At 41.9% G+C, this 12,581-nt stretch overlaps 1 protein-coding gene and 1 pseudogene across 1 annotated transcript; one reads left to right on the top strand and one right to left on the bottom strand.

Annotated features, from left to right (window-relative positions):
• The first annotated feature begins 3,105 nt into the window (after positions 1–3,105).
• On the top strand, positions 3,106–3,714 carry LOC6615238 (annotated as a pseudogene).
• A 6,281-nt stretch (positions 3,715–9,995) lies between these two features.
• LOC6615237 (protein misato) lies at positions 9,996–11,976 on the bottom strand. The gene is made up of 3 exons (XM_032725883.1): positions 11,843–11,976; positions 11,058–11,787; positions 9,996–10,998 (listed from the first exon to the last, which is right to left on the bottom strand). The coding sequence occupies exons 1-3, from the start codon at positions 11,921–11,923 to the stop codon at positions 10,085–10,087; spliced, it is 1,725 nt and encodes a 574-aa protein (XP_032581774.1). The 5' UTR covers positions 11,924–11,976; the 3' UTR covers positions 9,996–10,084.
• Between the last annotated feature and the right edge of the window lie 605 nt (positions 11,977–12,581).

The following is a 12,581-nucleotide window of genomic DNA, read 5'->3' as shown; positions in this document are numbered from 1 at the left end:
CCCACCACGGGAGATCGAGTGTATAGCGAACGAACAATAAAGATTTACTAAGAGCTACTAAGTGTTCGTTACCATACCTAATCTTAACTTTTTTAGCTTTTTTGTTCCGGAGCTAACACCGTTCATACGAACGGACAGACGGACGGACTGACGGACGGATGTTTTCAAAGAACTGTTTTAGGGTATCATTTCTACGTGTGTAAAGCAGGTCCAAACATCCATTGCATTTTCTAACTGTTCATTACCAGCATTCTCAATTGCACACTCGCGCAGACGCTTCCACACTCACACACACACACAGCCAGAGGCATTTGGAAAAAGTGTAGACAAACAACAATTGAAGCAACACGAGCAAAAACTTAATTAAGCATTTTGTTTTACGATGCTGCAACAAAACAAATTCCTCTTTAAATAAAGCACCGAAGCAATTTATTCCAATTAACAACAACAACTTCATGACATGTATATGTGCGAGCGAGCGAAACGGCGGAGTCGGAAAGGGACGAAACGCTACTGGCATCGGATGGAAATAATTGAACAAAAACACTTTTCAACACTGCAAATGACAGTTGCGTAAATTCCTAGAAAATATTTGAGCTCAGTAATGTAGTAGGCTGCTCCTTCTACCCTCTTCCTTTACTCTTAGTCATACATTCCTAGTCATACATACCTAATTATACATAGCCAATCTAGTCATAAGCTTATACATTCATACACCCATCCTTACTATATACATACATACAAATATTATCGAGAAACTTATCGACTGATCGACTCGCCACTCTGCAGAGAGCGCGGCAGTCAGTCGCTGTTGAACCAAGCTAGAGTACAGATCGAAATAAAAGAGACAATTGAAATAGTATTCGAATGTTAACTTCTGTAAACGGTGGCTAAAGTAAAAGCTATAGAAAAAGCTGTTGAGAGAACGACGCATGTAAATCATACTATTAGAAAGAAGATGAATTTTGTATACAAACAAAAACCCTTACGAAATTTCACTTACCTCCACGGCTACCTGCGTACCCAAAAAAAGGGGAAATATCACATACACCAGTAGGCATAACTATTTTGACAAACTTGCTTGCGCTTAATATTAACAATCAGTGCGAGACGATGAGCAATGCAAATAATGAATATTTAACACACAAAATCCACATTTTTTTACGGCTTGCACGCAGACAACAAATTTTTGGTGGGCACAAATATTTTGACAAGCTCATTTAGTAAATAGTATCCTGCTTTTAAGCACGTGTAAATCAAAAACTGTTTAAACTTTACTATTTTGATTATTAAACGTTCTTAAAAAACCAAATTTAATTAAAGGCTATGTGTAAATAGTTCAGTTTGTTTATTAGATTATCAATGGTAGCACAATTTAACGTTTGAATTAAAGTAAAAAACATTGCGAAAGAGTTTAAATTGTCGCGGCAAACTGTGTATTATCAAATTAAAAAGTTTAAAAAACATAATCATTTATAATACTTAAAAAGAACTAAACCTAAGTGTAGAACAACATTCGCTGACGACAAAATCCTTATACGGGAAATTAAAAAAAAAATTTTTTTGTAAGTTTGCCAACTCAGAAAAGGCAAAAAATACGTTTGTTAGAAATTGAACTATGGTGGAGGGCCTGTCATGGTGTGGTGATGAACCGGCTCGATGAACCATAGGCAATATTTGACGACCCTTAACGAAAATTAATTTCTTTCTGGAGATAGGCTGATCGGGGAATCATTTATCCCCGCCACAATTCCCGAATGATAACCCAGTTTTTTTGTTGTCGTCACCGTCTTAAACTGGCCACCTTAAAGTCCAGATTTAAATATTTTTGAGAACATCTGGTCTCTTTTAAAACGCAGCAGAACAGTTTCGTCACACAAAACTCGAGAGGAGATGATTTCTGTGATCACCTCTCTTTTGGAAAGAGATAACTCCAGAGATCTTTCTCAATTTGGTCGATATATGGTATATCTTATTAATTGGTTCACTCCTAAGCTCCCGCTTCATTTACACTTATTTATTTAAGTATTAAAGGCTTGTCAAAATACTTAGGCCAATACAATTTGTTAATTTTTAAGTTTATATTACTTATACACAACAAAAAAAATCATTATTATCATATCAAGCCATTTTAAAGTTTTACTTCCAAAATGTTTGGCGCTTATTTTGTCAAAGTATTTATGCCGGCTAGTGTACATTGGCGTATGTATGTACCATCACATTATATTGAGTAAAGGGCACTAATAAGTGGTAAGCCATATAGCCCCATGAGGATTTCTTGTACTTTTGACATATATAACGATTGCACTGAACTAATGTTAAGTGAGTCATTTTTGTTGTATCACAACTCAAAGATTTCTATTCCGCTAATAGACTTTCCAGAATTTCTTACGATTTCTCTTTCCTTAGCGTGTTTTCCACTATATGTGTTTGCTAATTTGACTTTCATTAAAGCCTAACGAAACCACTTGTCCAAACATCCTTATTCTTAGATAATTCACACTATTGTCAAAGACACGATTGATGCTTTATAAACATCAAGTCCACTGACGCCTGGCCACAAAGTGCATCACATACGACGGAGCGCAAATATTTAGCTAGATATTGGCTCACGGAACTTGCTGGTTCTTTTATGTAAGATCCATAAAGCAATCCAAACAGCTGGTAGAAATTATAGGTACTGTACCATGAGGTAAAAGCATTGTTAAGTTCTGAACTGAAATAGTTTTAGATGATTGATTTTTATCCAGCATTTACTTTTATAAGATCTTACTTTAACATATGTGTAGTAGTTTCATTTCAATTTGAGAAGAGTATATAAATTTTGTAGTCTCATTTACAATTAACTCGGATCAAAGCCTTGTAAACAACAATTTTGGAAATAAACCTAAGCATGAATCAACAAGTGTCTACAAACTCATATTCTTCCCATCTGACGGAACCCCAGAATGAAGGCCAATGTCAATTGCGAAGTGACTGACTTGGAAAGTGGAATTTACCAATCCACACTGACGTAAGTTTGCTCAACGCGCAAACGTCACCGATGGAACACATCTGCCGGCGAGAATCTCCACAGACGGTGGGTATATATACCGCTGGCAGGGGATGCCGAGATCAGTTCGAGTCGTTAACTATCAGATAACGAAATGCGTACACTTATCCTTGTCACTCTTGTTGCCCTGGTCGCAGTAGCTTCCGCCCAAGGACCTGGTCCTTGGGGTCCCCGTGGACCAGGTGGACCAGGTCGTGGTCGAGGAGGACCAGGACGCGGACCTGGCGGACCTGGCGGACCTGGCGGACCTGGCGGATTTGGCGGACCCGGCGGACCTGGTGGACCAGGAGGCCCAGGAGGTCGTGGACCTGGAGGACCAGGTGGCCCAGGAGGACCAGGACGCGGACCAGGAGGCCCAGGAGGCCCCAAACCATGGGGACCACCATGCAATCAAACCACATCCACGACTACTGAGGCCTCAACAAGCACTTCCACCACCACAGCTTCTTCCACTACAGTGTCCTCCACCACAGAGTCCTCTACGGAATCCTCGACGGAATCCTCCACGGCATCCTCCACAGAATAAATCGCTTGACATGTTCCCGTTTGAGTTTTGCCTATTTGGTTAAGCCGGGTTCAGAAAAAATTGTATATATCAAAAACGGAATTCTGTGCATATTAACAATTTTTTTATCCAAAACAAGTGAGCTTTTTAGCTAAGTTAATCCTTGAGCATTAGTGGTTACCCAAAGGATCTTCATCGTAATTTGGTTTATGATCAACTTGCTGTATCAAGCCAGCAGATACATGTGAGTGCCACGCCAGCCATTTAATTACTTCGGCCAACACTAAAGCTTTTCGTGAGTTAAGTAATTCTAGGACAATTAGTTAAATGGCTGTATGTAACGCCAGTGCTAAATTACCCACTGGCGATTAGGGAATGCATTAAGCGCATTTGAAGCAAATCATTCCCCGGGCCAATTGGAGTATAACTTATTCGAGCCGAACTCGTGTCTGGCTTGGATGAAAGCCAAATTGTTTACCATTTAATTGCAGTTGGTCAATTTGCGACACAACTGGTGCTGGTGGGATTCAAGGAGAAGGCAAAGGAGCTTAACAGGATGAGCCCGAGGAGCAGCAACAGGATTAGGAGGCATTAAAAGTTATAAAACAACAAGATTATGGCTTTGCCAAAACGAACACACACATTCACTCAACTGGTTGTGTGCCAGTGAACAAATGCGTTTTGGTTGTCCTTTAACAAATACTCTTGTTTTCATTATGTGTTCGAACTGTTCGAGTATAAACTTCCATGTCTTCGGTTTCTTATAAAAAATAAATTTGAAAAACCACTTTAATGTATGAGTATGAGTAACGGGCTACTTCTCAGTTCTGGTTACTTACTAGATATTAAATATAAGCCACTGCAAAGTGTTGCATTCTAAATTGGAATGATATGTATTATAAATTGCATGTGATAAGGAACGATTGAAGTGTATTTGATTTTGACGGACTTAGAGGTTAAAAGCATTATGGCCCATTAGTATTAAAGAAAGATGTACAATTTTCTTACTGGTTTGATGTCAAAGGTGAGCAGATAGAAGAATTTGGTTCCGACCCTATAAGATATATACATTCTTTATCTGCCTCAATAGCTTAGTCGATCTTGCCATGTTCTTTTGTTTAACCAAATAAAAGAAGAGACTCCGGTAACACTGTAAGTAGGGTAGAGAATATTTTAATATTTTTGGATATTATTAGTTGAGTTGCCAATTGAGAACGGCTTGGCTCTGATATGCTGAGCATGATTCAATCTAATCTAGATTTTAAAATCTAAATTCTCAAATTGAGATCGTTGGGAACGGTTTTTTCTTTGAGTGTAAGTAACGAGTATCTAAGACGAGAAACTCGTTTCAATTGATACCCGTTACTCGTTACTAGATTCGTTGAAAAGTATGTAACAGGCTGAAGGAAGCGTTTCCGACTATATAAAGTATATATATATATATCAATAGTCGAGTCGATTTAGCCATGTCCGTCTGTCCATATGAACGTCGAGATCTCAGGAACTATATGAGATTCAGCATACAAATTTTAGAGACAAAGGCGCAGCGCAAGTTTGTTGACCCATGTTGCAACGCCCTAAAGCCGTCTAATCGTTCACGCCCATACTTTGGAACCATTTTAAAATTTGTTCTCATTTTATTCCCCAACATCTATCGATACAACAGAAAAACGATGAAATTTCGCGTTCGCATTCACACTATCTGAGTAACGGGTATCTGATAGTCGGGAACCTCGACTATAAAATTCCCTCTTGTTTTTATGTCAAATGCCGTAGTGGTTTAGTTTTGATTGAAATCTGATCATTTTTTCCCCGTTTTATATTATTTAAGTAGACATCCGTCGGCAGTGGGGCCAACGATAGTTGGCCTTTCCTCAATGACCACCGGTTACGTCCTTATCAAATCACGCTTCATCCATTCAACAATTAGCACCGATAACTAATTTATGGCCAGGATGCCGCATCTGGGATACGGTTTGGTGAAAAGGGGCAAACGAGAAGCGTGTTGATTGGTTTGAAGTGGAGCATTTACACGTAATAACAATTACAAATTCGCGCGCTCCATAAATCAAGTGAAGCCATCTCCTGGAGGCGCTTCTCCATTCCTTCCCCTTCCCCCTTTTAAATGAACTGGCCAAAAACCCTTCCCCAATCCGGCTCCAACTGGCTGCTCCTGGGCACTAATTACAATTCAGGACGCGTTGCACTCGAAAGTTGTTGCTCATTCAACACTCGACTCCTGGCGTTGAGTGGTGGAGTCGCATGGGGGGAGGTAGCTGGGTGGCTGGGCTGTGGGTGGTGGTGGTGGTGGGTGGCTAACTTCAAAGTGCCATCCCCTCCTGGATGGCTATGGCCCCCAAAAGTGTTGTTGTAATTAAATTATGTGCCAAGTGACGTTCTCGCAATCGTTCTCTTCTCCTTTCGCCTACACTCAAACAATAAACCTAGGTAAATGCTCAACATGGCAATAAATTAATTGTAATAAAAGGGTTTACATACTTAAAAAGAAAAATACAAGAGAATCGCATACTAGAAGTTGGAAAATACATTCGGAAATCAACCTAGTTACTGCACATAAATATATGAATGCTAAACGGGTATATTTGAGAATGTTTACCGACCACAAGCGAGACCCCTAATTTCCCCGAGTACAATACAGGATGGCATCCCCTGGTAGCCCTCCTTTGGTCCTCTGCTGTCGTCCTTTTGCTATCTCCTCAGATGTTGTGGCAAATTAAGTTTGCTTTTGTTCTAGATTAAAAAGGCATTGAAATGTCGACATCGAAGGGCGGTCGGTGGGAGGCAGCCGAATGAGTGGGTGGTAGTAAGCGGCAGTTAAAATGACGCCTTCGGCCAAATTTAGCTAACTTTGTTAAGTTTGTTTTGGCCGCGGGAGCCGAGTGCCGGCCGCCGCCTCCGAGTAGCTCCGCCGGATGATGAAGTGCCCAGACGGCGATGGAACCACAGATATAGCCGGGTGCGGATGATGGAGGCTGCCAAGACGGGCAGAAATTAAAAATCAACTGCCGCGTGGGCGAACAAGCCGAGCACTTAAGTAGCTGACCAACTGAGTAATTGAAGGAGCTAATTGAAAACGAAGGGATAAAGGGATAACGGAGCTCAGGATACAGAGAGAGATAATGTGCGCTTTATTTTCTGCAATCAGAAATACTAGTCAACTCTAAATCGGGACACCTGGGAACCCATTAAAAACACTGGGATGTAGAGTCTCGCAATCATAGATTGATCATAAATTGTTAAATGGGAGTGGGAGTGGAATCAAAGCTAATAGTCAACTTAAAAGAGATATATCTGTTGAATAAAACTAATTCAAAGTGCAATTTTATTTTAAGGAGAAATGTAAAACCTTGACATGTATGGAAGCTTTATTGATATTTAATAAATGCCTATGTGATCTTTTCTAACTTCAGCAAAGGTCAATAACGAACTACTGAACTTGACGTCATTGGAATCCCTTCAGCCTTGCTAATATGGATCCTCTCCTTTATAAATGAATCGAACCTAGTGAGTACACTTTGAAACCACATCCTCAAGGAGTTCCTCAAGCCAGTCATACTGGGTTAATACTATTCTGCCCGCCCATTAACCATCTTTATCAAGTGAGTGAGTTAAGTTACTTGCACTTAGACTCGCATAATTTCTACAAGCAGCCCCAGCTTGACTTCAATAACCATCGATACTGATGGCAAAGCCAAGAAGCTACTGCTTAATACTGATTATCTGCACTAGAATCCCCCCGGATAAAGTCCCAGATCTTGGTGTCCTATTCGACCATAGGATCTGGATCAATGTAGAGCGATCCATAAGTAAACCTTCAATCTTATACGTTGCCTTAGTGGCTCCCATTTCTGGTCTCCGGAATGCGCGTGGTATCAGTAAATAGATCATTGAATCCGTACAGAAATGGATCGTTCAACTCGTCACAGTGTTCTCTTCCTACACAAGCCACCTGGAAGGTGCCCAGCTGCTGGACACAATCCGTCAACATTGCCTATGTGCATGTAGAATGACTCCTGGTGAAGGCATTTCGAGTTTTCAATAATTACGAATTTATGATGACATTAAATTTCCATGCAATTATGCATTTCGTTCTCAGTGTACCAGTGTCCCAGTTAAAACATTAACTTCTTTTGCGTTTTAGATTGGAGCTGTGCAAATTTGACCTACAAAATGAAACTATTTTGCATGCCTCGCCTGGTTTTATGCCCACATTGCAGGCGCTTTAAGATCTGCCTGATTATTAAATTTTAATTCTACAAAAGTTGACTCCCAGTGGCCCAGTGTTTGGATCGGAGCTGGTGCTGCCCACATTAATCAAATACATGTTTTGCAGGTGGAGTGAGTGGCAGGATGTGCAGTGACAGGACTGCATGCTAATGCAAGGACTCGTTCCAATTCACATGGAGACCGAACCGGACCGAACCGGACCGAATCGAAAATGAAAATGAAAACGAAACGAAATTAAAAGCTGCAAAAAACAATATACGAAATATATACACTCCACTAGCTCGGCAGGCTATTCAATTTGGCATTTCGAATTCCACGCACATATTCCATTAAAGTCGTTGGCGTAATTTTAATTTCGGATTTGGTCCCTTTTCCCCGGAAGCACAACAGCAGCAGCTAGAGAACAGCAGCTGCTTTAAGGACCTGGGCTAAAAAGACGGCAGAATGTTAAAGGAGCGGTGCCAATCAAATTTAAATTTAATTTGCCAAACAATGTGGACGCGCAGGTCTGGTGCGGAAAACTTGACCGGCAAACACAAAACACTCGCACAAATTATGAACCCCCTTCTCCAGGTCCTAATCCCAAGCCCAAGCCCAATCCCAAGCCCAAGCCCAATCCCAAGCCCAATCCCATCCACCTAGTCGCCGCCAGTTAGCAGTCCATAAAATTGTGATTTACTCCCGTTGAGATTTCAATTACTGCCGCTTTATTGACAATAAATTTCCGGATAAATTAAGCGGCCCAGCTCCCGATCCGATTGGATCCGATCCGTAAGGGTTAAGGTTAAACAAAGCGGCCAGTAGCCGCACGTAGACGTCGCGGAAAGGTGAAGTCGACCAGAAGGGGTCCTTTGGGTCAACGGAGATGACGGCAACCTAAGCAAAAGACGAATTCCGGTTACCCAGTGATTGCGTAGGTCAATGGAGTTATAGTCTTTTTGAATAAGTATGTAGATTTGTGTTTGATATAAAAAATATACAGCGATTGTTGCAATGTTGCGATGTTTTTATTTTACAATTTTATATTTCATAAAAGCGAGAGTTTTAAAAAAAATATATGTTTCAAAGCTGAAACATTGCCATAGATAAAGGAAATTCAGAAATAAAAGCACACGATGCACATTCATTTAATTTATGTTTAGTACAAGTAAAAACTCATTAATCCCAATACAGTTGTTAGTTCAGTTTTTTGACTATACAGTCTATCCTTTTTAATAAAGACTTTTCCAATAAATAAATATGCCCCTGGCCTTTTCGAGGATATCAAGAATAAAAATTGATTGTCATGCAAATAAAAATTCACCGATTTCTTTGGACACGTCCATGTCGTCATGGTCGCACAGTGGACGAAATGGCACATCCGGCACGCATAATTTAATAGCTTCCTAACGGTGAAAGCCAACATTTATTGAACATGATATATAAGAAGATTAAAGATTTCCAAACGCAAACACCTATAATTACATATTGTCCTCAAATGTTTTTTAACACTACAAACTTTAGTATGTCAACAAAATATATAACGCGGAAAATATTTATAGTAAACAAATATTTTAAGGCTACGGTTTAAACAGCAGATAAAGTCAAAGAATTCAGCTGAGGAACTAAAGTTATAAATCAATATAAAGATTGGACTTGTAATGACAAACGTTTAACCGCTCAGAATTAAAATTTTTTTAAAATACTCATCAAATTGGGAATTTTGCCCACTCTGCGCTGTTGGAAACTTCATTGACGACTCTCAAAATTCTCTGCCCAGACAACACTGTTTTTGTTTTGTTTTGGATATTCCTCGCTTTCCTGGAAACGCGAAAATATCAAAGCCGCTTCCGAGACTGCCAATCACGAAGTGCCGCGGGTGGGGCCACAGCCCATCAACTTCCGCTCCGGGGAAACCTAACCAACCTGACACCTTAGAGGACAAGGAGCATGGCACATAAAGCTTATACTTACAGGCCGTAGCGATGGTTTCGATAACTTTTATAAGCTAAGCAAATATAATGTGCATCGGGGGGTTGCGTTTGGTCCCCACATCTTTAAGAGAGTCGTAAAAATACAATAGATTGAGGTTGGAATTTTAATTTTACAATTTAACAGAAATAAATGCATAAAAACTAGTAAAATTATTTCGTTTGATCTAAATGAAATTATAATTCGGAGTCAAAATAAAATATGACCGAAAGACTGAGATTCCACATAAATTCGACTGCATACGCTAGTTTATTGTGTACATAATCCTAGGCTTATCACAAAAGCTTATTTTCCAAAATTATAGCATCCTATAGATACTGCGAGTCTGCGTAAAGGTCGCGGAACTCAAGCAGCTGATCCAGCGCCGTATCGTACTCATCCCGCTCCAAACAAGAATTGGAATAGGCTTGCAACTTGGCCAGCTGCACGCGATGTGATTGGGCGTGCAAGTTGTCTAGATGCTCGCCGAGCTTGGTGGAGTTCTGTAGGGCGGCCAGCATGGGTGCGGAATCCACACGACTACCCGTCTCGCGTTCCGCCCCCTCAGGCAAGCGGTAGCCACCGCCTGATATACCGGCTGCAAACATTTCATAGGGAAAAGGTAGCTGTGTCTTTAGTGGCAATGGTGTGGCTGCCGCATTTGTAACACTTCCATGATAGGTGCACTGGTAGTAGAGCTGCAGCATATGGGATATACTATCGCAGCCATAGGCAGCCATCCGAAGTTGATCGCCGGCCAGCTCCCTGGGCCGTTTCAAACGTTCCACGGGAATGCCACGAGCCGTCACTGATTGCACCACGTAGGATGTGCCAGGCTCACAGCCAGGTGTGAGTTGTGTGAGCAGTGCGTGGTCGCCACTCTGGTCTAGAAACTCTATTAGATCCTGACCCTCCCTCAGCCCAAATGGCAGAGCTAATCCGGCGGCGGTCAACTTTCTGCCCGCTGGAGTGACGCGTTCGCAAAAACGTAGCAAAGATTCTGGCGTTTGCCGCAGGCGGTAACTCAAGGTGGCCGTGTCGAAAAAGGCGGCCAGAAGCGCTGATGTCTGGTAGAGGTTATCCGTCTCCCACTGGAGTCCCGGCAGACTGCGCGACTTCAGATTATTGTTCCGCCAGATGGTCTCCAGCGTGGATAGCGGCGTGAACATCATAGCCTGCTCGCTGAGTTGGTGGTAGCCCAACACATTGTTTACCACCCGTATGCTGTGCGACAGGCGGGAATCTGGGAAATGGGGAAACTGTGTTTATATGCTAGACTTCTTTTAAAATCACCTTACTTACCCGCTTGGGCATAACTAGTGATCCTGGGATAGTGAAGTGGCAGCACGAAACTGGCGCGGCTGTACTCATCGTTTAGGTGCTCCAGGCACTTCCCGGTCAGTCCACCGAAGCCATCATCAATGTCGAACAGCACGTGGAAGCCCTGCAGGCCATCGCACTCCTCTACATACAAACGGATGCGATCGCAAAACTCCTCGTTAAAGGAGGCTTCCTGCCACATTTCTGTTCCGGTAGAGTAGGTACCCAGCGCTTGGGCAGTCGGATCTCGGATCAACCCCGGCAAGACATTTAAGGTTCTCGGGTGATACCGGGCGTAAAGGAAGTCCGCCCAACTGTTTGCCGTCGCTGCCAGCTGATAGTTCTTCTCAGGCACCACAGCATTCTTGAGCAGATCCCGCTGATATTCGGAAATGGCGGACTTCGGCTGCGCCTGCACTTCCAGCTGCTCCGGTGCGCATACGCCGCTCTCCTCTGCCCGCTTGCGAGCCTGTTCCAATTCCTCTCCTGTGCTCAGGGGCAGCAACTCCTCATCGCGCTGCACAAAATTGCCGTACAGCTCGCCGGTCACCGGCAGATGTCCCAGGGTCCCGGCCAAATCCACGGACAGCAGGCGGGGCGTGTAGGTGATACGATTGAGGTCGTTGCACCCTTCACGGTACAAAATATCATTGTTGGGCAGCTGCTCCTCGGCCACCTGTTCGCTTTCGTCTCCATACCTGAAGTTGGCCTCCTGGAAATGTGTAATTCGTGAGGCTCCCGGCTGCCAAGTGGGTAGGACAACTCACCTGCTGGTTCCAGAAGTGTGCGCCCACGTAATTCGCGTAAGTTCCGAGCTGGAAGGTCAAAATTTCACGTGTTTGGTCCATAACAGCCGGCGAAAGTGACTAATTCGGATGCAATTGCGCGAGCCCGCGGAACTATCGATTTTCGCGGATTTATCGATAGCTGTGTGCGGTAATGAGCGCTCTTACTTTCGACGCTTGGATACTCTGTATTAATGTTTAAATTTATTGTTTATCACTAAACAATTAAATATTTGAAAGTTTTATAGGAATATGTTATGTTTATTATTATTATTAATTATATCGATATGACCATAATGTCTATCACATTGAAAAAAAAAACGAGATGTACGAGGAATTTTTACAATAGAGCATAACAACCTAATATCTAACCCGAAAAAAACTGACGGGAGGGAACATTGAAAACTTATCATAACTTAGTCATCTTTAAAGTCATACGGTAAAATCTCAAAAAATAAATGTAGCGTTTGTACTTCCAATTGTTTAGTTATTGTATAGCACCGGATATTATTTCTGGTCGATACGACAAAACCTTATAAATAGGATCTCTGAATGAAGAAGCTGTAAGTCGGCTTAAACGTATTTTTATAGAAATTGTCGATTCCCATAGAGATCCATTCACTGTGAATTTGACGAACGATAAATAAATCAGAAAAGTGCGAATTATGAGATTTCTCTAATAAACAAGAAAGGAAGTTGAGGTGCTATACAATGTTAGCTT

Source organism: Drosophila sechellia, chromosome X (genome assembly GCF_004382195.2).
Source record: "Drosophila sechellia strain sech25 chromosome X, ASM438219v1, whole genome shotgun sequence".
Classification (NCBI taxonomy): Eukaryota; Metazoa; Arthropoda; class Insecta; order Diptera; family Drosophilidae; genus Drosophila; species Drosophila sechellia.
Note: the sequence above shows the minus strand (reverse complement) of the source record. Positions and strands in the feature narration are given on the sequence as shown.

What these genes read in the sequence shown, in the direction of transcription:
- LOC6615237 (XM_032725883.1), bottom strand. Translation starts at nt 11,923, where the DNA reads ATGGACCAAACACGTGAAATTTTGACCTTCCAGCTCGGAACTTACGCG. An exon ending in CACACTTCTGGAACCAGCAG is followed by an intron (nt 11,788 to 11,842) that starts GTGAGTTGTCCT and finishes ACACATTTCCAG; the next exon opens with GAGGCCAACTTCAGGTATGG. An exon ending in CACTAGTTATGCCCAAGCGG is followed by an intron (nt 10,999 to 11,057) that starts GTAAGTAAGGTG and finishes CCCATTTCCCAG; the next exon opens with ATTCCCGCCTGTCGCACAGC.